Source organism: Lissotriton helveticus, chromosome 4_1 (genome assembly GCF_964261635.1).
Source record: "Lissotriton helveticus chromosome 4_1, aLisHel1.1, whole genome shotgun sequence".
Lineage (NCBI taxonomy): Eukaryota > Metazoa > Chordata > Amphibia > Caudata > Salamandridae > Lissotriton > Lissotriton helveticus.
The window spans coordinates 1888662261-1888686928 of NC_136063.1; the positions used below are offsets into that span (position 1 = coordinate 1888662261).

A 24668-nucleotide genomic window follows, 5' to 3' on the forward strand; every position below is an offset into this window, starting at 1 on the left:
CTATACATGCAGCAGCTTATGTAATATTTGGATTCCTTACGGAAGCACTATGTTGCTCCCCTAGAGGCAGGCGATATGGGTCAACATCTATGCCGCCTAGGAGGATGAATATTTAAATAAGGAATCATGAGAATTTAACAAATGAGGACACTTAATACATTGATGATAACCTATTAGTGTATAATAAATCTGGCCATTATCTTAGACCATATGCATTATACTACTATCCCTGGAAGGGTTTTTACTTAGGTTTTTACTTAAATTTAGCACACACACAGCCCTCCTCTAAGATCTTTCTAAATAGAATCTCACTAGTGGGGTCTCGTCAGCACATCGTTCTATTAGGGGAGTCTGAGCTGCCATCTATTTTGCTTATGCTAGTACCAAGGTTTTTATCTTTTTCTGAAGCTGGAGGAAATTGAGGGAGGAATACTGTAACAGTCCTCTGCTATTTTTTATCTACTTATAGAGCGGGGCCTCATCACCTGAGCTATCGCCAGGAGAGGTGAGGTTTACTCCCTTGAGACATTGGGTGAGTTAATTAAAATCCAATATTCACAATAGATGACTACAGTGAATCCTTATGTGATTACTGATATTTAAATACTTGTATATATGGCAAATACATGTGCATCTGTAGTTTTGACTGTTATCAGGTTTATTAGCTTTTTCTGTGTATTTTTTCTAGGAAATAATCCATTCTTTGAATACTCGTCCTACACATTGGAGTTATCTGTATGGTAGGATGTATGGTATTACTTGTTACTCTTTATCACATAGTATTTCATGATTTTTGCAGTAGTGTAGTCATTGGTCCTGAAGAAAACCAGTGGTTTACTATCACCTATAATGGCTGAAACATGTAGACCTCTTTAGTCAACTGACGATAGTTATTTTGACAAAACTATCCACACTCTGTTGTTAGTTTTGACACTATGATAAGTTTCTATTAAACTTACTTTTGTTATCATGGTAGTCAATTTTAAATTGCACATATGATTTGTTCTCATATTTAATATCACTGCAAAATTAGTGTTTCAGCACCACAGAGCTTAAATTCATGGCTTGATCCATCACTGGTGGTTTTAAGTTAGGGCAGCACACGATTGTATCATTTACCAGTGCTCCAAATCCCAGATGATGAAGTTCTGCCATTCGGTGGGCTGATGGGATTCCTTTTCAGCCTAGCACAGGTTTAGCTGCCACAGATTCTGGTTTTTTTTTGCCTTATTTTACTACCTTTTTTTGACAGACCAGTAGTATCCGTTTTGTTATGGTATACCTTGATTTGTACACTTTGCCACTGGATTCAAGCAAGCCGGGCTGAAGACGGCTGGAATGCCAGAAACCGGTCCTCGGAAGCTTGTTTCCGGTCCAGGGAAGACATGGCTTGGCAGTTCGGGCTGGACTGTTCCCATGAGGCACAGGGTCAGACTGATTTGCATATAGCCATGTCTGAACTGGGGTGGCAGAGTGGGCTAAAGAACGGTGATGGATTAAACCCAGATCTTTTGACTGGGTGTGAGTGTTTGATTGATTCAGATGCTCCGTCCATCGCCACCCCCTTTTTTACCGCTTTTGGCCGCCATAAGTGTGGCAGGGTATGCTCAGGCATGAGTCCCTTGCTCACTTTGCCACTGGATTCAAGCAAGCCGGGCTGAAGACGGCTGGAATGCCAGAAACCGGTCCTCGGAAGCTTGTTTCCGGTCCAGGGAAGACATGGCTTGGCAGTTCGGGCTGGACTGTTCCCATGAGGCACAGGGTCTGAGTGATTTGCATATAGCCATGTCTGAACTGGGGTGGCAGAGTGGGCTAAAGAACGGTGATGGATTAAACCCAGATCTTTTGACTGGGTGTGAGTGTTTGATTGATTCAGATGCTCCGTCCATCACCACCCCCTTTTGTACCGCTTTTGGCCGCCATAAGTGTGGCAGGGTATGCTCAGATGTGGGTCCCTTGCTCACTTTGCCACTGGATTCAAGCAAGCCGGGCTGAAGACGGCTGGAATGCCAGAAACCGGTCCTCGGAAGCTTGTTTCCGGTCCAGGGAAGACATGGCTTGGCAGTTCGGGCTGGACTGTTCCCATGAGGCACAGGGTCAGACTAATTTGTTATTGTTATTGTTATTGTTATTTTTAATTTATAACGCGCTCAATCACCTACAGGCCTCTAAGCGCATGGGACTCGATGGTAAACAACAACTTTGACAATACAGAAGTCTCCACTTAACCTAAGTGGCTCAAAGGGCTCTCCTGAATAGCAGCGTTTTCAACCCCTTTCTGAAACGTAGGAGGTTTCCTTCCTTACGTAATGGCTCAGGTAATGTGTTCCATAGATGAGGAACCAGCACCGAAAAAGCTCTTCCTCCCTTGGTGGCAAGTTTATAACGGGGGCACACCAGTAGCTGAGAATTTGAGGATCTAAGAGCTCTCTTTGGGCTATACACTGCTAGACGATCTTTAATGTATGCAGGCGCCATGCCATAAATGGCTTTATGGGCGATACACATGTTTTTAAATTCCACTCGCTCCTTGATAGGGAGCCAGTGGAGACTCTGTAGCAGGGGGGATGCTTTAGTACGTCTTGGCAGCCTAAAAATAAGACGAGCAGCATCGTTCATCACCACCTGTAGCCTGTTTGTCAGGGTTTTTGGTAGGCCAAGGTAGAGGGCATTTCCATAATCTATACGTGAGATCACAGTAGCTGCGACGATAGAACGTAGCATAGATTGGGAGATGATGGGCACTAATTTCCGCAGCTGTCGAATAATATTAGTACAACTACCCACTACTGAGGAGATTTGGTTGACCATAGTGAGGTCACAGTCCAATTTGATCCCCAGACTCTTCACAACCAGGCTGGGTTTTGGAGCTGGACCCAGCTCTGCGGGCCAGTAGAGGTCACACCATGGTGAGGTGGCAGATGAAATCACCAGGACCTCGGTCTTATCTGGGTTGATTTTTAAGAGATTTCCTGTCATCCACTGGACCGTGTGTCTCAAGATGTTCTGAGTGTGGAGTTGGGCGGTGTTTGTATTATCAACACTCAGCAGCAACTGCGTGTCGTCTGCATAATTATATACTGTGCAGCCCATACTCGCCAAGGAGGCAATCAGCGGCTGTAGATATAAGTTAAACAGCAGTGGGGATAAGGCCGAGCCCTGGGGCACCAAACATTCTAGCTCTCCCACTGCGGAGATTTGTTCTCCCAGTTGTATTCTTTGTGTCCTTCCTGACAGGAAAGACTGCAACCATCTAAAAACCAGGCCATTGATACCAAAGTCACTCAGCCTTTCCAGTAGCAGCGCATGGCTGACGGTATCGAATGCCGCTGAAAGGTCTAATAAAATCAGGGCGCTCGGTTTTTTACCGTCAGCCAGGCCTCTCAATTCGTCCAGCACCGAGAGCATCACCAACTCGGTGCTGTGATGTGCTCGGAACCCTGCTTGTCGTTCGTGAAGCAGGGAGTTGGACTCCAAGTACATAGACAGGGTTTTTAGTACGTGTTGTTCCAGTACTTTAGAGAGGAATGGTAACTGAGAGATCGGCCTGTAATTTTTTAGTATTGCGGGGTCTGCACCAGGTTTCTTCAACAGCGGTCTAACACGCGCTTCCTTGAATTCTGCCGGTAATTGTCCTGTTTCCAAGGATCTATTTAGGAGAGAAATGACATGCTCCTCCAGTAAAGGGCGGGCTGCCTGAAAGACTTTGGGTGGACACGGGTCCGCTGGGGATCCAGACTTAATTCTGCCCATCAAATGCTGCAGACTCAAGATGTCAATCTCTGGGAACAGTGTGATGGAACAGTCAGTTTGAGTTCGAGGGCCAGTGGATGTGGCCATCCCATTTGGCATCCCACTTTTTATGTCTTGGATGATGGTTCTTACTTTCTCCAGAAAATATTCTTGGAAGGAATTGCAGTTTATGGGGGACTGAACACTGTCCGGCTTTTTAGTCAGCTCCGACAGGATCTTAAAAGTCTCTTTCTGCACGTTGGCTGCCCTACTTAAGCGGGATTCGTAGTACTCGGCTTTGGCCAGAGTGATATGTTTTTTGTATGCAGTCAAGGAAGTTCGGTAGAGATTTCTGGCTGAGTCCTGTTTAGTTTTCCTCCATCCTCTTTCTAGGGCTCTAAGTTTCTTTTTGTGGTCCCTCAATGCTGGCGTGAACCAGGGGGCATCCTTACCCGGACCTTTTAACACCTTCATTTCCATTGGTGCTATCTGGTCAATAGCTGATATCAGACAATGCGTTAGATCCGCGTATTGCTGATCTAGAGTATGATCTGAACTCAGGGGACAGTCTCTCGGCAGGAGTACCTTGGTCAGGGTCCTCAGATCGACCTCTGCCCATTTACGGGTTTGTCTAGCCGCCAATGTTGGTCTAATTATTTGGCCCTTAATACGTATCTCACAAGAGATTAGATAGTGATCAGACCAAATACATGGGGCTACTTCCTCCAGTGTTAGGGAGGGGTCTGTAGTCCACACCAGGTCAAGGGTGTGACCTTTGATGTGCGTGGGGACCTTCACAATTTGTTTAAAATTTAGTGCTGACATCAAAGTGTCCAAGTGACGCATAGAGGCATCCCAATGGGGATTATCCCAGTGCAAGTTGAAGTCTCCTGTGACTACAATTTTCGTATAGCGAGAGCATAGGTCTGATATAATGGGGGCGAATAGGTCCTGGAAGATTGGGGTTGCATTGGGAGGGCGGTAAACCGCTAACACCACCCAACATAGGCTGTTTACTGTAACTTTCACCCCAAGCAAATCAGCCAGGTCAACTGTCTCAGATAGTAGGATTTCCACTGACAGCGTTTTTTTTTAAAAATCACCGCTACCCCTCCTCCCCGTGTGCTTCCTGGTCGATTTTGCCATAAAGCATCATAGCCGCTAGGAAGAGCGGCCAGAATGTCTGGCATTGAGCTCTCACTCATCCAAGTCTCTGTTAAGGTCAATACATCAGTATCAGTGTTTTGCAACAAGTTGTAGACCTCGACGTGGTGACAGTGGAGTGATCTGGTGTTTAGGCTTGCTACTTTCAGAGTGGAATATGGGTCTAGAGATATCGTATTTAGCGGTTTATAAAGCGCATATGTTTGTAGTTTCTTCAAGATGTCATTATCCAAGCAAGTCTCACCTTTATCCAGGTTATGCAAGTCTTCCGAGGTGTTGGAGCGCATTTGTCCGGAGGTCCCTGCCCCCGAGCCCGTCTGAGCGCGGACGGGCGCAGACGGGCTGGACTCTGGCGCGACTCCGGCGACGCTCCGGCGAGCCCGCCGCGCGTGCCCGCTGCGCGTCTGCATGGATGCCTTAAGTGTTGTTCTAGCGTCCTTCTGACGACTAGAGCAGCCAATCCTTGCCCTCACCAAAGATGTCCGCCGTTCTGGCGGTGTGGTGCCCTTCCTAGATGACAGTAATCCGCTCTAAACGCGGTAGTGTGGCGATTTCGAGTGCAGGTATGCGGTCAGATTCAATTTTTAAGATCAAGGTACAATGTAAAAATTATTACAACATAAAACTGACAAAACGAGATTTTTTTTAAAAATTCAGTATTTAGCTCTCAGTGAGCGCGCAATCAAACAGAACACCTCTGCGTTGTCCAAGAGGTTGTCCCAAGTAGTTGGCCGCCTAATTTGCCTGCCTTAAGTACTGTTCTAGCGTCCTTCTGACGACTAGAGCAGCCAATCCTTGCCCTCACCAAAGATGTCCGCCGTTCTGGCGGTGTGGTGCCCTTCCTAGATGACAGTAATCCGCTCTAAACGCGGTAGTGTGGCGATTTCGAGTGCAGGTATGCGGTCAGATTAAATTTTTAAGATCAAGGTACAATGTAAAAATTATTACAACATAAAACTGACAAAACGAGGTTTTTTTAAAAAATTCAGTATTTAGCTCTCAGTGAGCGCGCAATCAAACGGAACACCTCTGCGTTGTCCAAGAGGTTGTCCCAAGTCAATTTGCATATAGCCATGTCTGAACTGGGGTGGCAGAGTGGGCTAAAGAACGGTGATAGATTAAACCCAGATCTTTTGACTGGGTGTGAGTGTTTGATTGATTCAGATGCTCCGTCCATCACCACCCCCTTTTGTACCGCTTTTGTCCGCCATAAGTGTGGCAGGGTATGCTCAGACGTGAGTCCCTTGCTCACTTTGCCACTGGATTCAAGCAAGCCTGGGCTGAAGACGGCTGGAATGCCAGAAACCGGTCCTCGGAAGCTTGTTTCCGGTCCAGGGAAGACATGGCTTGGCAGTTCGGGCTGGACTGTTTCCATGAGGCACAGGGTCAGACTGATTTGCATATAGCCATGTCTGAACTGGGGTGGCAGAGTGGGCTAAAGAACGGTGATGGATTAAACCCAGATCTTTTGACTGGGTGTGAGTGTTTGATTGATTCAGATGCTCCGTCCATCACCACCCCCTTTTGTACCGCTTTTGGCCGCCATAAGTGTGGCAGGGTATGCTCAGACGTGAGTCCCTTGCTCACTTTGCCACTGGATTCAAGCAAGCCGGGCTGAAGACGGCTGGAATGCCAGAAACCAGTCCTCAGAAGCTTGTTTCCGGTCCAGGGAAGACATGGCTTGGCAGTTCGGGCTGGACTGTTCCCATGAGGCACAGGGTCAGACTGATTTGCATATAGCCATGTCTGAACTGGGGTGGATTAAACCCAGATCTTTTGATTGGGTGTGAGTGTATGATTGATTCAGATGCTCCGTCCATCACCACCCCCTTTTGTACCGTTGATTTGTACACCAGCACAAAAAGGAGAGAGCAGAGTGCTTCCCACAATGAGAATCCAGCAGCACAGCAACCACTAGTTGCGAGCAGAATGCGGCTGCCCGAGGCCACCTCAGGAGGCCACTCAAGAGGGCGGCCCTCTAGTGCCATCGGGCATTCCACACCCCCTTTCCTCCAAAAGGGGCATGGACTCTCGGGGAGTCCCCTCCTGGGCGCGGGCAGTGCCGCATCATGTCCGGTGCGCGAGGCGGGGTGAGGGGTATATGTCCCCCCTCACCACGCTGATTACCTCTTTGTCGTCGCACCGGACACACGCGGCTGCTGCCACGTCTTGTGAGGTGGTTGGAGAACCATGCTGCTATCGGGACAGAGGTTAGTTATTCACCTCGCCAATTGGTGGCTCGATCACCTCCCCCCTCCACCCTTTCCGACGTTTCGGTGTGGGGTTTGCGGTGGCCGGGCCGAGTTGGCGTCCCAGGGAGATTAAATCCCCAGGGAGATCAAGCCCACGGCCCATTGGCCGACCCCATGGCAGTCTTGATGTTAACTTACAACCCCTGCGACCGGCCAGTGTCCTAGTGTCACAACCAACGCCCGTTACGGGGCAGACCCTCGGGGCGGTTGGCCCGGCCAGTACCGATGCGTTGATCTGCCTTGAAGTGGGGAGGTTACAGCTCCCGGGGGGCAACTCAAATATGTTCAGGCAGTAAAGTCTGAGACTAGAGCCGGTTCGCGGCGACAGAGAAGGTGGTTGCGTCCCCACGCGCCACCCCCCCCCCGTTTTCTCTCTCCCCGCGCGTCCGGCCCTGGGGGAAGGGGCGCAAGCTCATGGTAAGCACTTTCGCCCGATGAACGATCTTGCCCCTGGGTGGCAGCACGGTACTTTACGGGGCGGGACACACTCGGGAGCAGTAGATGGCCGGTCTAGGTCCAAGATGTCGGCATTAGCTGGAGCAGTGGTGGCCCAGCGGGTCCCGGACAAGGCAGGGTGCAATCCGACACTGCCCGCAGCGCCGGCGGTCGCAGGAAATTAGCAGGGCTTAGCCGAGTGCGGAGAGGTGCAGTACCCCCCTTTAATGTGAGCAATAGCCCCCGTCATCATCTGGTTGGGGGAGGGGAGCGAGTAAGACAAGCCTCGTCCAGCGTATGGTGGCCGGCAGAGGAGCCTCGTGCAGCTAGGATGGCATGGGCATCAACTGCCCAGAGCTGGGCTTGTCACAACCATGACGCCCGCCCCCCCTAACAGACAGTTAGTGGTCTAGTTGGGCGCAGTGGTCGCGCAGGCCAGAGCTTTTGATGTGGATTGCACACCGGATGGGGCAATACCTCGGGGATGCCGGCGGCTGCCCTCGTGCACCGTCGCTTGGCCCTGGACGATCATGGAGGGGAAGGGGGGGCTAGGCTCCCGGCGTAAGGTCCCACCTGCCGTGCCTAAATGCCGCGTCGGTTAACATTTTCTGTGCTACGAGGGAGAATTACGAGCACAGACGCGCAGCGGAGGGTTGGAGATGGAGTTGCGACTGTCCTGGGAGCGCTAACCGCACCGGACACTTGTAGGTCGCCTCCGTGCTGCATCTCCCATGTTCAACCCTCCATTCAACCCTCGCTAGTATTCAAGGGTTACCGGCACACCGTGTAGACACCACAGGGTCGCCTCTTCATTAATTGTCAGCTCGGAAACACCATGAACACCACCCCACCTCCCTGCCACCCCCAACCTGCGCCTTGGGAGGGATGAAGGGGGCAATCAAGACCGACTACCATTTTGTGTGTGTAAAAGGCCGCTTTATTTGAAACAGGTGCACATCACATATATTAAAACTGACAACCGCCTCCCAAAACTAACACCTCTCTAAACATCGAGTTACCTGACCCCTTGGGTTTTGTCTCCCCCCACCCCTACAATCCCCACATGATACAATCCCCCCACCCTGCATATACAAATATACCATTCCATTACATCCTCATGTATCCACTTTTCTCCCCTACATCCTAACTCCAAAACCTGTCAATACCTACAGACCTATCTGCTTTATTGCAACTGTAACTAAGCCCCTCTAATGTAACTCCAAAACTGTTTACCCTTTCCCCGCTCCCGTTCCCCAAATCCCCAAACATAATGATAAAGACCCGAACTCCAGCCAAACTTGGCCAACATCAACCCTAACTCCGCCACCCAGGGAAAGTGGGGTAGGTGATTACACCTCCACCCCCCTTTCCCTGCCCCCCACGCCTCCGCGTACCTTGCAAAACACCTTTACTCCCGGCGAACCCCCAACAACTTCGCCAACACCTCCCGAAGCTCCAACAGGTACAGATCCATTCCAATGCAGGATAAATGTACTCCGTTGCCTCTGAACATCTCCGGCGCATCGTATTTGATGTCCCTGTGCCATATGCCCGTAAAACCCAAATGACGACAGAACCGCACCATTTCCAAGTTTAACTTCCGCCTTGCCTTATCCACCGCCTGCGGCTTCAACGCTCCCCGCCACACTCTACGCGGCACCAACTCGGTCCAGACCACCACACACCCTGCCCAACACCTGCGCAGCTCTGCCAGATCCCGCCGAATCGCTCTCATCAGCACCAAACCCGTTTCTTGCACCAGATCGTTTTCCCCCAAGTGGAGGACCAACACGTCAGGGCAACGCCCCCCGCACACCAATCCATTCAAGATTGTACCCAGCTCTTTCCATCTCATGCCCCCCTCCCCGACCAGATTATCTTGAACAAATCCGGATTGAACCCCAAACTATCCCCGAAATAGCTATCCTGTGCCTGTACTTTCGCCCTCTTCACAAAAGAATGCCCCACAATCCAGATCAACATATCCCTGGACGAGGGGCCCGCCACCGAACCTGAAATGAGAAAACAAATGTCAATCAACACTGTCCCCCCATTTCCAATACGCGCGCTCCTGCTGGTTCCGAGCTGCGCACATATCGGCGATAACAATCCAAAGTCCACCTACCCAAACGCATGATGGCCCCCCTCCCCTGCCCCCGACGATGCGCCTCGGACGCCGCCCCTATCCGAAAAGAGTGCGTACCAAACTGACGCCCATCCACTCCTAATCTGGCCAAGGTCTTCCGCAACACTCCCAAGAGCTGACGCCCCGTCGCACCCTTCCCATTCGCGTGCTGAAACACCAGACCACTCGCTGCACCTTCGTTCATCCATTTCCTGCCCTAAAGCACCGGGCACACACTTCTTTCTTCCCCCCTTCTCAAAACCACCCAAGACCCAACCCTCCTCTGATCCGTCTTGGACTTACGCAGCTACAAACGCACCTCCAACTGTGTCAGTTGCACCTCCGCCCATTCCACTCCCCGTTCCGCCTTAGACCCCAACAGCTCGGACACTCGGAAAGCCCCCGCGAACATCCACACCATCAGCGTCCCGAACAGGCATGCCTCCCTGCCATCCCTGCACACGCGCGGCAGCATCCTCACCACTCTGCCCAACATTTCCTCTGACACCGGCCGCCGCACCGCCCCCCCCGCCCGCATTCCCGCGCCCAACCCTCCAACATCCTGGACCCCAATTCACCTGCAGTCGGGGCGTATCCCCAAAGCAGCTTACCTATGAAACTGATCCCCGCCAGCTTACCCGTTATCATCACCCTCGACAAACCCTTTCCAATCAATTCCAGTAAGTATTGTACCACCTCTTCCTGCCTGTCCCTGCCCGGCGGCCGCCAACACGCCCCTGTCGCCACAAACTCCCCCCAGGCCGCCACATACGCTGTTCTGATTGACTCTGCCAAGGATCCTAGAACCAGCTGCAACATCCGGTGTTGCCTATGTCCCACATCCGCGCCGGCAGTGGAGTCGGGTCCCGTTCCCCTTCCTTGGCTAACCCACGGAATCTCCCCCACTGCGAACGAGACAGAGCGTCCGCAATGTCATTGTCAATTCCTGGGACATGCACCGCGCAAAAAGCAATGTCATGGCGCAAACAGCCCAGCACAAACACTCTCAACAGTTTCAACACTTGTTCATCTCTGGCGGACTGGCGATTCACTTCTTGCACCACTGCCATATTGTCCACATTAAAAGTCACCCGACGATGTGCCAGCACCTCTCCCCACAGCCAGATTGCCACTACCAAAGGAAAGAGCTCCAGGAAAGCAATGGTCCTCCCGCCCCCTGACCACTCTGGGGGCCACCTCTCAGCGCACCACTTCCCTTTCCAGTAGAGCCCGAAGCCTTCGCTGCCCGCCGCGTCCGAGAAGATCTGCACATCCCATACCAAGTCCACGTCCCGCTGTAAGGGCACTCCGTTGAACTGGTTCAGGAAAAACCGCCACATCCGCAAATCCTCCCGCAACCCCGCCGACAAGCGCACGTGATGATGTGGTGGCCTCCGCTCCGCCAAAGCCCGGCCTAGTCGTCTGCAAAACGTCCTACCGACCCGCACCACCAGGCACGCGAAGTTGAGGTGCCCCAAAAGCACTGTCACCTTATTCCTGGCCACCATCGCCTCCAGTAGCCCCAGCATCTGTTGGCGTTTGTCCACCGGTAGCCATGCCTCCATCAAGCTCGAGTCAATCTCAATACCCAAGAATGACAGCGCCGTGCCTGGCCCCACTGTCTTCTCCGGTGCCAGCGGCACCCCCAGGTCCACCATGATCTCCTGAAATCTGTCCAGAGCCACCTGGCAGTTCGTGGAGTCTGGGGCCCCGACCAAGAAAAAGTCATCCAGGTAGTGCGTGACTCCTTGGTGACCCGTGCGTTCCGTAAAAAACCACTGCAGGAACGTGCTAAAACATTCAAAAAGCGCGCAGGACATCGAGCAGCCCATCGGCAGCCCTTGTCCACATACCAGCGGCCGTGAAACTGGATCCCCAGTAGGCTCCAATCGTCTAGGTGAACAGGCAGTAGCCGGAAAGCCAACTTGACGTCGCACTTGGCCATCACCGCGCCTCTTCCTTCCTTCACCACTGTTGGACCTGCGATGGGCAAGCCCAGCACAAAGGGGGGGTAGCTTGGCTCAAGTGACAAGGCAGGTGAAGGCTGTAGTGTTAAGCCGGCTTTGACCCAATAATAACTCCTTGTACATCCACACCAAAAAGAAGAACACCACACCACTGCTGTAGACAAATAAGATTCCTTTATATAAAAGCTCTTTGTTGTAAATAGGGTTGACTGGGCAAGCACATTTACATTTCTTTTGGACACACAGTTCTGGTAATACATAGTACTAATAAATAGAATAGATTCAGGAATAAATATCACAATAAATATCACAATAAATATCAGAATAAATATTGGCTCATTTAAAGAAACAACCACATTTTTCTTCTGGTATCGCTGCCACCAATTAAATACTTTAGAATCATTACATCTGCAATACGTTTCAAATGGGAAAGATAACTCTTACAGTTTATGCTGTTTTCAATGACCAGGTATACGGCTTCTCTGAGCACAAATTTAGGTTTGGGACTCTTTAATAATCACTCAAGGCGTATGCGCGTATATCTAGAAGGCAAGGAAACACAGTAAATACATCATTTGTACTCAGCGGTCACCGGGATAGGATCTCTGCTTTGCCGGTGAAGTCTATGCGCGCCTACGGGCTTTAGCGCCACTTGAGCACAGGCGGTACCAGTTCAAAGTCATTAGACTGACGAACGGGCTGCCGGAGAGGTCACACAACCTTCGCGCACAGTCAAATAGATGCCGGTTCACAGTTCCTTCACAACGCTGCATTCACTATGAGGAAACGGGCCCACCTCACATCGGCTGTAACTCAAGGTACGATTCAGTCGGGCACAGCACTCCTCTCGCTAGCGACGGGGCTCTCAGGGGCTCCACAGACCTCCCTCCGACTTCCGCATTCAGGGTGGTTCCCGCCCACAGCTACAGCTCCCGGGTCACTGGGGAGTGGCAGAGACGCTAGTCCCGCCTAACGAAGGCTGGCCTTTCCCCGCCCCGGCGCACCACCTCACCTTCAATCTGCGCAGGAAGCGCTCTACGCTGGTGGGGCTCGGAGACGTCCGAGCTCCCCTCTAGAGGCACCTGTCGCGAAGGGGGCACAGCTGACGATCGCGGTCGCGGCGATCTTGCTCTCGCCTCGCGACTCGATAAATCAATCACAGTTCACCACCGGGGGGGCGGGGAGGCACACGAATCTGGCCACAGTCTTTAGGGGGGGCAATGAGGTACTCGCTGGACAGGCGCTGTAGGCGCTAGATCACTTCTCACGTAGCTGACTGGAACGCCAGTCAGACACAACGCCAGCAACCCTTTGCTGCTCTACAGCCTGCGCTACCAGCCACCTCAGGGGTTAACAGGGCAGGTGTCGATCTGGTGTCAAGTCTGGAATCTAGAATGAATCTAAAATGGCCGCCAGGGACTGAGCCTTATATAGCCAGTGCCCTGGGGTACTGGCACGAGCCAGAAGGTTCTAGAACCTTCTCTGGCTGTGACAATGACAAGGCACTCTTGAGGGGTTTTTGGGACACTCACAGCCACCGTACTGGGGTTCTAGAGCAGCCATTTTGTGTACCTGAGGAAAATAAAGGTATTCCTGTCAGAAATGCGCGCCAAACCAAGGGCGCCAAAACCTCATGAGGCCAGGGTTCATGAAGGCTCCAATGGGAGTCACTCACATGAGGGATAAGGGTGTCCACCATTTTAAGGCTATATCTTTGAGTTGACAACCCCAGTTTATAATGCCACAGGTTTCGTCACGTGTCTTGTAAATAGGTGCCACAAACCTTGTGACCAACTGGGCGTCAAGGAACATCTAACCCCATGAAACAACACATAAAAAGTCCTGGCAGACAAAGAAAAGCGACACATTTTGGGAGGTGCAGAGGAACAAAAGAAATCATAATGGTGAGGGGACTCTCAGAAGCAGACAGGTCTAACACGCGTCCCCCCCAGCTGAAAGTGGGGAGAACTACCCAACCCCTTGGGAGGCCTCAACACTAAGGCGGAAATACCTGGAGAGACCGTCTGCATTGGCGTTGTCAACTCCGGGCCGGTGTTCCACCCGAAAGTCCATTCCCTGTAGGGAGATAGACCACCTCAACAGTTTGGAGTTTTCCCCCTTCATTTGCATGAGCCAACAAAGGGGTCGGTGGTCTGTCTGAACAAGGAAGTGTGAACCAAACAAGTATGGTCGCAGCTTCTTCAGTGCCCAGACCACCGCAAAGGCTTCCCGCTCGATGGTACTCCACCTCTGTTCCCGGGGAAGCAGTCTCCGTGACAGAAAGACCACGGGTTGATCCAGACCCTCTTCATTGAGTTGCGATAACACCGCCCCAATGCCAATGTCAGATGCATCTGTCTGGACAATGAACTCTTTCGAAAAATCTGGAGCCTTCAGGACTGGAGCTTTACACAATGCTTGTTTCAGAGTGTCGAAGGCTCGCTGGCAAGCCTCCGTCCAGATGACTCTCCTGGGTTGTTTTTTGGCCGTGAGTTCTGTAAGGGGTGCCACGATAGTGCCATACCCCTTTACGAATCGTCTGTAGTAACCTGTGAGGCCCAGGAAGGCTCGGACCTCAGTCTGGGTCTTGGGGGGTTTCCAGGCCATGATTGCCTCAATCTTCGCCTGAAGGGGCTGCACCGTTCCCTGGCCCACCAAGTGTCCTAAGTACACTACCGAACCCTGTCCAATTTGACATTTGCTGGCCTTGATCGTCAAGCCAGCCTGTTCCAGGGCCTGGAGAACGGTTCGCAAGTGCTGCAAATGATCCTCCCAACTGTTACTGAAGACAGCGATGTCATCCAAGTAAGCAGCGGAGAATGACTCCATCCCGGTGAGGATCGTGTTCACCAGCCGCTGAAAAGTGGCAGGAGCGTTCTTGAGCCCAAAGGGCATGACGCAGAACTGGTAGTGTCCATCAGGTGTGGAGACGGCTGACCTTTCCTTGGCTCCATCAGTCATGGGAATCTGCCAGTACCCTGCAGTAAGGTCAATGGTACTGAGATATTGGGCAGCTCCCAACCGGTCAATCAGTTCATCCGCCCGAGGGATTGGATGAGCATCTGTCTTGGTTACTGAATTTAGTCCTCGGTAGTCCACACAGAACCGCAATTCTGGTGTGGTGCCAGGTGGGGCAGCTTTGGGAACCAAAACCACCGGGCTAGACCAAGGGCTACTTGAAGGTTCGATGACTCCTAGCTCCAGCATCTTAGCTACTTCGCTTTGGATACTGGCCTTCACCTTGTCAGACAGCCGGTAAGACTTCGACTTCACAGGTGGGCTGTCTCCAGTGTCCACGTCATGGGTACACAGGTGGGTCTTGCCCGGGACAAGGGAGAACAGAGGAGCGAATGACCCCAAGACCTGGCGACATTCCTCCTGCTGCTCAGGAGTCAGGGATGGTGAGAGTTTCACTCCCTCCACTGACCCATCCTTTTCTTGAGACGCAAAGAGGTCGGGGAGAGGCTCAGTGTCCTCTTCCTCCGAACCGTCAGTCACCATTACCAACATGACTTCAGGCCTCTCAAAGTGGGGTTTGAGGCGATTGGCATGTAACACCCGATGCGGGTGTCGAGGGGTTTTCACATCCACCAGATAGGTAGTCTTGCCCATCTTTTCCAACACCTCGTAGGGGCCTGTCCAACGGTCCTGGAGGGCGCTCAGCTCTCCAGGCTCCATCACCCACACCTTCTGTCCAGGCTCCAACTCCACTGGGTGAGCATGGTGGTCATACCACGCTTTCATGACTGCCTGGCTGGCTTCCAAGTTGTCAGAAGCTTGCTTCCACAACTTAGCCATTTGGCTTCGGAAGGCCAGCATGTAGCTCACCACATCCTGGGGAACTTTCCGGGGAGACTTTTCCCAGGAGTCCCTCACCAGGCTGAGAGGTCCACGTACAGGGTGCCCGTACAAAAGCTCGAAGGGGCTGAAACCCACTCCCTTTTGCGGCACTTCCCTGTAGGAAAAGAGCAAACAGGGTAGGAGGATGTCCCATTTCCTCCGCAGGCTTTCGGGTAGACTTCTGATCATACCCTTCAAGGTTTTGTTGAACCTTTCCACGAGACCATTGGTCTGTGGGTGATAAGGAGTGGTGAACCTGTAAGTCACTCCGCACTCCTTCCACATTGCCCGCATATATGCTGACAGGAAGTTGGTCCCCCTGTCAGACACAACTTCCTTGGGGAATCCAACTCGGGTAAAGATCCCCATCAGGGCCTTCGCCACTACCGGTGCAGTAATGGTTCTCAGAGGAATTGCCTCTGGATACCTTGCGGCGTGATCCCCCAGTACCAGGATAAACCTGTGACCGGATGATGTGGGTGGATCTAGGGGCCCAGCAATGTCGATGCCCACCCTTTCAAAGGGGGTGCCAACGACGGGAAGTGGTTCCAGGGGAGCCTTCATTTTCGTCCCTGTTTTCCCAGTAGCTTGGCATGACACACACGACCGACAGTATGTGTCGGACGACACCCTCATTCGAGGCCAATAAAAGTGGGGGACAAGCCGGGCAAAGGTCTTGTCCTGACCCAAATGTCCTGCCAAGGGAATCTCATGAGCCAACTCTAATAGGAAGGCTCGGTAACACTGTGGGACTACCAGGGCCCGTGAAAATCCGTGCACTGGCGCCCTGGGCTCACTGTAGAGGAGACCATCCTCCCAGTAAACGCGATAGTTCCCAGACTCGTTACCTGCTGCCTGGGCTTCAGCCTGTTGCCTCAGACCCTCGAGGGTGGGACATTCCCTCTGTCCCTTGCTTAGTTCCTCCCTGGATGGTCCTCCCTCCACTCGCCACTCAGCGGGGATAGGCAAGTCCTCCAACGGAACCGTGTCCTCCACAGCGGACTCCGGGTCCACCTCCGTAGGTGGCCTATCCGTCTCACGGGGCACGGACATCGAGGCAGGCTCCTCCTGTCCTCGAGATGCTCCCTCATCAGCAGCTGGGTGGGCCATTGTTCCAGGCTCCAACCCACGCGACTTCTCCTCCCGAGCAGCCGCAGACCTGGTACTCACACAGGCCCAATCAGGTGTACCCAGCATCTCAGTATGAGTCCGGTATTCCACCTCCTTCCAAGCATTGTGCTCCATATCATTACCCAGCAGACAATCGACTGGCACGGCGGGGCTTACGGCAACTCTAAGTGAACCTGCAACCCCTCCCCACTCAAAGGGAACCTCGGCCACGACATAGTGGCCCATTCTGCCATCAGCCATCGCGGCTGGATGAAGTACGCCTGGAATCACCTGCTCCGGGGACACCAGATGACTCCTTACCATAGTCATACTGGCTCCTGTATCTCTCAGAGCTTCCCCTCTATGGCCGTTGATGGTGACCCACTGCCCATACTTGGTAGTATTTGAGGGCACCTGGATCTTTGGAACCATCTCCCGATCTCCCAGGGACACTAAGGTGACACCCACCCTCTCCCTTCCCTTATCTAAGGGCATCTCCTCCCCGAGCGCTACACTAGCAACCCCCGGGGTCTTTCCTCCAGTGGGAGGGGGTGGCCTCTTTGGGCATTTCACGTCTCCCTTATAATTTCCAATACCACCGCAATCAAAGCAATGGACAACCCTTGGCTGCTGACTCTGGCCAGGATTAGGGTTCTTCTGCGGGATAGCCTTAGAATTGGAAAAGTGACTTTTCCCCTTAAAGTTATTTTGGGGGCCTTTGGAGAACTCCTGTTTCTTGTTATCTTCTCCCCCTTTCTTCTGAGGAGCGCCCTGTCCGGACTTCTGAGAATCTCCTTCCGTCCCACTCGTAGACACTCGGGTACTTACCCAAATGTCTGCCTCCTCAGCAAGCTTACGGGGGCAAGTAAGTTTGCTGTCTACCAGGTGTTGCCTCAGCTCGGGAAGACATTTCTCGAGTAGATGTTCCTTGAGTATTAGGTCGTACAACCATTGGTAGTCTTCCACCTCACTACCTTGGACCCACCCATCTAGGGCTTTCTTGGCATAATCCAGGAAGTCAACCCAATTCTGTGAGCTCAGTTTGTGGCTGCCCCTAAATTTTTGCTGGTATTTCTCTGGGGTCAACCCAAACTTTCTGATGAGCGCAACCTTCATGGCGGGGTAGTCTACCTGCTCCTCCCGGTCTAGGGCCAATAGGGCATCCTTACCTGTCGGAGGCATGTAGCGGTATAATCCACCACCCCAATGCTTCTCATGGATCCCATGGGCTCTTAAGGAGACCTCATAGGCTGCCAGCCACTTGGCTATGTCGTCCCCAGCGGCGTAACTGGTGACTACGTCCTTGGGTAAATGAGGCCTGGGCTCCCTGGCAAATTCCTTTGACTCGACACCCTCCGGAGTAATGTTGCGGGCCTGGAGGTCGAGTTCTCGTAACTTGAACTCGTGTTCCATTCTCCTCCCTGCCATCCTTTCTTCCATCTCCATCTGGGCCAGCTCCCACCTTAGCTGTCTTTCCTCTCTCCTGTCGGCTAACTCGGTCTCGGACAACCCTCTTGAGGATACACAGCTGCCCTCCCGTGAGGCTACCTTGGGGCTGATTGACATCTCACCCACCCCCAGGGGACATTCTGCAGTTCCCTCAATGACAGTACCTCTGTCTGACTCCTCCTCCTCCACCGTTCCCTCCGTGTGCGCTTCCACCCAGGCTCGCAGACTAGTACGGAGCTCGTCTCTTTTGGCCCCTCGCCTAACGAACACTCCCCTTTCCTGACAGAAATCCTTGAGCTGTGCCACAGTATAGGTCTCCAGCTCTGACATTTCGAATTCCATCTTGTCAGTGAAAAGTGTGGACAATCACCCCGAAGTAGGTTACAAGGATAAGAACTCTGAGGGTCACCTCCACCCACCTCCAGGAAGAATTTAGAAAAAGCATAACGTTGAATTGGAGGGCCGCTAGGAGAAAACTCCGGGTGTGTACCTGTGGTGCACACTGAATTATTATGGGGTACAAAACAAGCACGGCTCATGGATCCCACCGCTGCCACCAATTTTATGTTGGACGTGCGATGGGCAAGCCCAGCACAAAGGGGGGGTAGCTTGGCTCAAGTGACAAGGCTGGTGAAGGCTGTAGTGTTAAGCCGGCTTTGACCCAATAATAACTCCTTGTACATCCACACCAAAAAGAAGGACACCACACCACTGCTGTAGAAAAATACGATTCCTTTATATAAAAGCTCTTTGTTGTAAATAGGGTTGACTGGGAAAGCACATTTACATTTCTTTTGGACACACAGTTCTGGTAATAAATAGTACTAATAAATAGAATAGCTTCAGGAATAAATATCACAATAAATATCACAATAAATATCAGAATAAATATTGGTTCATTTAAAGAAACAACCACATTTTTCTTCTGGTATCGCTGCCACCAATTAAATACTTTAGAATCATTACATCTGCAATACGTTTCAAATGGGAAAGATAACTCTTACAGTTTATGCTGTTTTCAATGACCAGGTATACGGCTTCTCTGAGCACAAATTTAGGTTTGGGACTCTTTAATAATCACTCAAGGCGTATGCGCGTATATCTAGAAGGCAAGGAAACACAGTAAATACATCATTTGTACTCGGTGGTCACCGGTATGGGATCTCTGCTTTGCCGGTGAAGTCTATGCGCGCCTACGGGCTTTAGCGCCACTTGAGCACAGGCGGTACCAGTTCAAAGTCATTAGACTGACGACCGGGCTGCCGGAGAGGTCACACAACCTTCGCACACAGTCAAATAGATGCCGGTTCACAGTTCCTTCACAACGCTGCATTCACTATGAGGAAACGGGCCCACCTCACATCGGCTGTAACTCAAGGTACGATTCAGTCGGGCACAGCACTCCCCTCGCCAGCGACGGGGCTCTCAGGGGCTCCACAGACCTCCCTCCGACTTCCGCATTCAGGGTGGTTCCCGCCCATAGCTACAGCTCCCGGGTCACTGGGGAGTGGCAGAGACGCTAGTCCCGCCTAACGAAGGCTGGCCTTTCCCCGCCCCGGCGCACCACCTCACCTTCAATCTGCGCAGGAAGCGCTCTACGCTGGTGGGGCTCGGAGACGTCCGAGCTCCCCTCTAGAGGCACCTATCGCGAAGGGGGCACAGCTGACGATCGCGGTCGCGGCGATCTTGCTCTTGCCTCGCGACTCGATAAATCAATCACAGTTCACCACCGGGGGGGGCGGGGAGGCACACGAATCTGGCCACAGTCTTTGGGGGGGGGCAATGAGGTACTCGCTGGACAGGCGCTGTAGGCGCTAGATCACTTCTCACGTAGCTGACTGGAACGCCAGTCAGACACAACGCCAGCAACCCTTTGCTGCTCTACTGCCTGCGCTACCAGCCACCTCAGGGGTCAACAGGGCAGGTGTCGATCTGGTGTCAAGTCTGGAATCTAGAATGAATCTAAAATGGCCGCCAGGGACTGAGCCTTATATAGCCAGTGCCCTGGGGTACTGGCACGAGCCAGAAGGTTCTAGAACCTTCTCTGGCTGTGACAATGACAAGGCACCGTACTGGGGTTCTAGAGCAGCCATTTTGTGTACCTGAGGAAAATAAAGGTATTCCTGTCAGAAATGCGCGCCAAACCAAGGGCGCCAAAACCTCATGAGGCCAGGGTTCATGAAGGCTCCAATGGGAGTCACTCACATGAGGGATAAGGGTGTCCACCATTTTAAGGCTATATCTTTGGGTTGACAACCCCAGTTTATAATGCCACAGGTTTCGTCACGTGTCTTTTAAATAGGTGCCACAAACCTTGTGAGCAACTGGGCGTCAAGGAACATCTAACCCCATGAAACACATAAAAAATCCTGGCAGACAAAGAAAAGCGACAAATTTTGGGAGGTGCAGGGGAACAAAAGAAATCATAATGGTGAGGGGACTCTCAGAAGCAGACAGGTCTAACAACCACCAATGCCATTGCCGCCTCCACCAAGGAGTACACCACTGTGGCCTCGCTCTCATTGATAAAGTCATTTACCGACCCGCCGTCCGGCCACGACAAATGCTTTTTTGGGCACCACACCTACAGGGGACACTATCAGGTCTGCCATTGGCCAATCCTCAAAAGGCCCCGCCATGCGCCCTTCCTGTACCTCCTTGTCCAGCTTACTCTGTACCACCTTCGGGTGCTCCCGTGCCGAACGCAAATTGTCCGCCCACCGACGCACCAGAGGACCCTCGTATTCCAACCGAAACCCGTCTCGAAACCCGATCTGCAGACGTTCCGCGTCCCCCGCGTCCGGGTAAGTTTGTAGGGCCGTCGTCAACCTGTCCAATCTAACCGGCGTACGAGCCCTTTGGCCCAGGCCCTTTGCCACCCCAGCCGCTTCCTGACGGCTGCCCGCTCCCGGGTCGTGCTGCTCCCGCCGCCGCGTGTGTGCCGCCATGCTGCTGTCCGGTTGGGCCCCAGCAGCGCAACACAGGGTGCCCATATCTGCCGCACCCGGAACACTCGTGCCGAAAACGGCAATGCTCTCTGGCACACGCCCCTTTATTAAAGTCCCAGCAGGGCCCCGCGGTCCCGGGCTGGCCCTTGGCTCCCGCCCCCACCCCTCCCCGGGTGGGGCGCCCTTGAAAGGGCTGATATATTATCGGGAGCCCGCTGGCGGTAAAGATAGTCTTACCCGACCCCGCCAGGCCCATCGTGTGCTGCCACAGATCGCAATCCAGCTCGCCCCACTTTGCCTCCATGTCCCACGCCATCCTTGCCCTGAACTCCTCGTCGTACTGCGCCCACGCAAACCCCCCCCTGTAATCTGCGCCTTCCGAATGACGTCCATGTACTTAAAAAGGGACACCGACCTCTCCGGGAATTTCTCGCAGTATACACTTGCGAAAATCAAAAACGCCGCTGTCCAGTTCTTTATTGTGAGCGGCACCCTCGGGCGCTTCTGCAGCTCATACTCCTCCTCTTTTGACCCTTCTTTCGACTGAACCTCGCGGTGCAACAATTTCAACAACTCCACATATTCTCCCTTCCATATTTTTTCTTTAGTGGTCGCCATCAAATGCGCCCCTAGCGGCTTCGTGACCCCCATATAAGGGAGCCGTTTAAACTTCAATTCTTTACTCTCAGGCTTCTTCGCGCCCTCCACATCCGCCGCTGCACTGCCCGCATCCCCCTCCACATCTGGCTTTGCCACTTTCCCCTTAGCCGGCAACCCCACAGGACCCCCGCCCTTCCCTCCTGGCGCAGCCACATCCGTCCCCACACCCTGGTCCACCACATACCTCCCCTTGCATAGCCGATCCTCCACCCCTACCTCCCCTCCTCCCCCCACCCCTACCGACACCATCCGCGGCGCCTCCCTGCTTTTACCTGTAAACAAAGCATCCCCTCGCCGTTCCTCGACTCTCCTGTCCGACGCCGACGCCGATCTGTCTCCCGGCTGTGTCCGGGCCGCCGCGGCACCCAGGCCCCGTGACACCTGTAACAAAGAACTAACAACATTACCGGACCCCCGTCCGCCCGGCCCATCTCTCACTTCCCCTTCCTCCACACTATCCTCTCCTTCTGTCAACTCCATACCTCTCCACCTATACTTCCGGCGCGCCAGTGGCGGCGCCGACCGAAACCTGCCAGAGGCCCTCCTTTCGCCTCTGCCCCTGCTCAAACTAAAATAGTCCTCTTTGCCGGTGCTCCAGGATCTCTGCTGTTCCCCAAGCCGCTTGGGCCCTTTGGGTGCTGGGACCGGCGAGCCCGCCAGGGGCCTTCTTGAGCCAGCCGCGCCGTGATCCCTCGTGGTCTCCAGGCTCGCCGCAGGAAGCTCCGCCCTCCCTTCTCCTTGGTGTCGCTGGGCCGCCCCAAGCCTTACCAAGTCTGCTCCCCCGCGCCGGCTTTCCCCCTGCAATAAAAAAGGTATTGCTGGTGTGCTGGGTCCCTGCCACTGCGCGCCACCGCCCGCCCGGTACCAATCCCCCAGCCATCCCCGCCCCACCCTCATCCTCGCTCCAGCAGAGCCCCCTACTCCTGCTCCCCCATCGACGGCCAGTCCCCCCCTTCCAGACTCACCCCTCCCTCTCCAGCTCCCCGCCGCCACCCTGCCCCGAAACCACCTCTACCTGCCCAGACGGACCCGCCTCCTCCCCCTCCTGACCCGCCGCCATACGTGCCTCCCTGAGCCCTTCCTCCCAAGACGCAAACACATCCAGCCCCTCCCACTCCCTCTCACTGCCCTCCGAATCAAACAAAAGCGGGGACCCTCCCCCCACATGCCCCTGCTCATCTGCCATCTCCTCCCCAACCGTCCCCCCCTCTCCCCGCCCCCTGCCTGCTCCTCCCCGCACCCCCCCTTTCACCCCCTGTTTACCAGCCCTCCTGCCCCTCTCCCCTGCCCCCTGCCGGGCCGGCGAGGGGTTCTCATACTGCCTCCTCATTGCCAGGCCTTCATTCTCACTCCCTCCCAGTCCCTTCCCCCCCTCTCCCCCCCCCGCCCAGACCACGCTCCTGTCTCCCGTCCCCCAACCCCGCCCTTGCTCGCCCTGACTCTCTCGCTCTCCCCCGAGGCCCCGCCACCTCTCCTGGCCCCCCCGCCGAGCTCTACAACACCCGGGCGGCGGCGCGGCTCCGTGCGCGGCCGCTCAGCCTCATTGCCCTTCCTGCCTCCCGCCGCCCCGCCTCCCCCAACCGCTCCACATAAGCGCGGCGAGGCGCCCCTGGCAACGCGCCTCACCCGCTCTCCAACCGCCCGCAACTCTCCGTCTTCCGGGGCCGCGCTCCTGACATCTGCGCTGCCCCGAAGACTCACCTGCATTTTTGGCGCCTTCCTCGGAGGCGAGCAGGCCAGAAAGGCCGCCGCCACGCCGAAGGAAGCCTGCCTCACCGGCCGCGCCACCCGCGGCCCCACCAAGAGGTCCATCCGCCCTGCTTCGCTCAGCAGGCGGATGGCCTCCAGAACACGAACATCCTCAACGCCTGACATCGCTAAACCACAAAACCGCCACAAACGACAAGCTGCTAATTGCGCTCCCAGCCACCAGGTTTCAATACCTAAAATGGTGGCTGGGAGGAAGTGTAACTCCCCTATATAGCCCCTTTGGGCTTGTTGGTCCTAATTGGGCTGCTTTTGGTCCCCGGTAGCTTGTCTCCTTTCTGGTGAAGAATTGGCTTGGTAGTTTGGTCTGCCCTGTTCCCATGATGCACTGGGCCAGGGACAGACTAATTTGCATATAGCCAGGTTCTGAGCTGGGATGGGGCAGTGAGATAAATAACGGTGATGGATCAAGCCCTGATCTTTGGACTGGGTAAGAGTGGTCTGATTAATTCAGACACTCTGTTCATCACCACCCCCTTTTCTGAATCGTTTTTGGCCACTATAGGTGTGGCAGGGTATACTCAGACATGAGTCCCTTTCTCACTGCTCCATCAGGATTCAAGCAAGCCAGGCCGAAGAGGCTGAAATGCCAGAAACCGGTCCCCGGTAGCTTGTCTCCTTTCTGGTGAAGAATTGGCTTGGTAGTTTGGTCTGCCCTGTTCCCATGATGCACTGGGCCAGGGACAGACTAATTTGCATATAGCCAGGTTCTGAGCTGGGATGGGGCAGTGAGATAAATAACGGTGATGGATCAAGCCCTGATCTTTGGACTGGGTAAGAGTGGTCTGCTTAATTCAGACACTCTGTTCATCACCACCCCCTTTTCTGAATCGTTTTTGGCCACTATAGGTGTGGCAGGGTATACTCAGACATGAGTCCCTTTCTCACTGCTCCATCAGGATTCAAGCAAGCCGGCCCGAAGAGGCTGAAATGCCAGAAACCGGTCCCCGGTAGCTTGTCTCCTTTCTGGTGAAGAATTGGCTTGGTAGTTTGGTCTGCCCTGTTCCCATGATGCACTGGGCCAGGGACAGACTAATTTGCATATAGCCAGGTTCTGAGCTGGGATGGGGCAGTGAGATAAATAACGGTGATGGATCAAGCCCTGATCTTTGGACTGGGTAAGAGTGGTCTGCTTAATTCAGACACTCTGTTCATCACCACCCCCTTTTCTGAATCGTTTTTGGCCACTATAGGTGTGGCAGGGTATACTCAGACATGA

General features: G+C 53.5%; 1 protein-coding gene across 4 annotated transcripts in view; it reads right to left on the reverse strand.

The window, feature by feature from the left end:
* The window catches only part of LOC144827733 (sodium- and chloride-dependent neutral and basic amino acid transporter B(0+)-like), a 3091484-nt gene that overhangs the window by 2955324 nt on the left and 111492 nt on the right, over positions 1 to 24668 (reverse strand). The window contains exon 1 of one of the 4 annotated variants that reach the window (XM_078685937.1): positions 21955 to 22476. The exons of 2 other annotated variants lie outside the window; for them this stretch is intronic. In XM_078685937.1, coding sequence (XP_078542063.1) covers positions 21955 to 22162 — 208 coding nt within the window. In that variant the 5' untranslated portion in view covers positions 22163 to 22476. Of the gene's footprint in view, positions 1 to 21954; positions 22477 to 24668 lie in introns of those variants that run through there. One more of the 4 variants, XM_078685940.1, reaches the window with a different exon arrangement.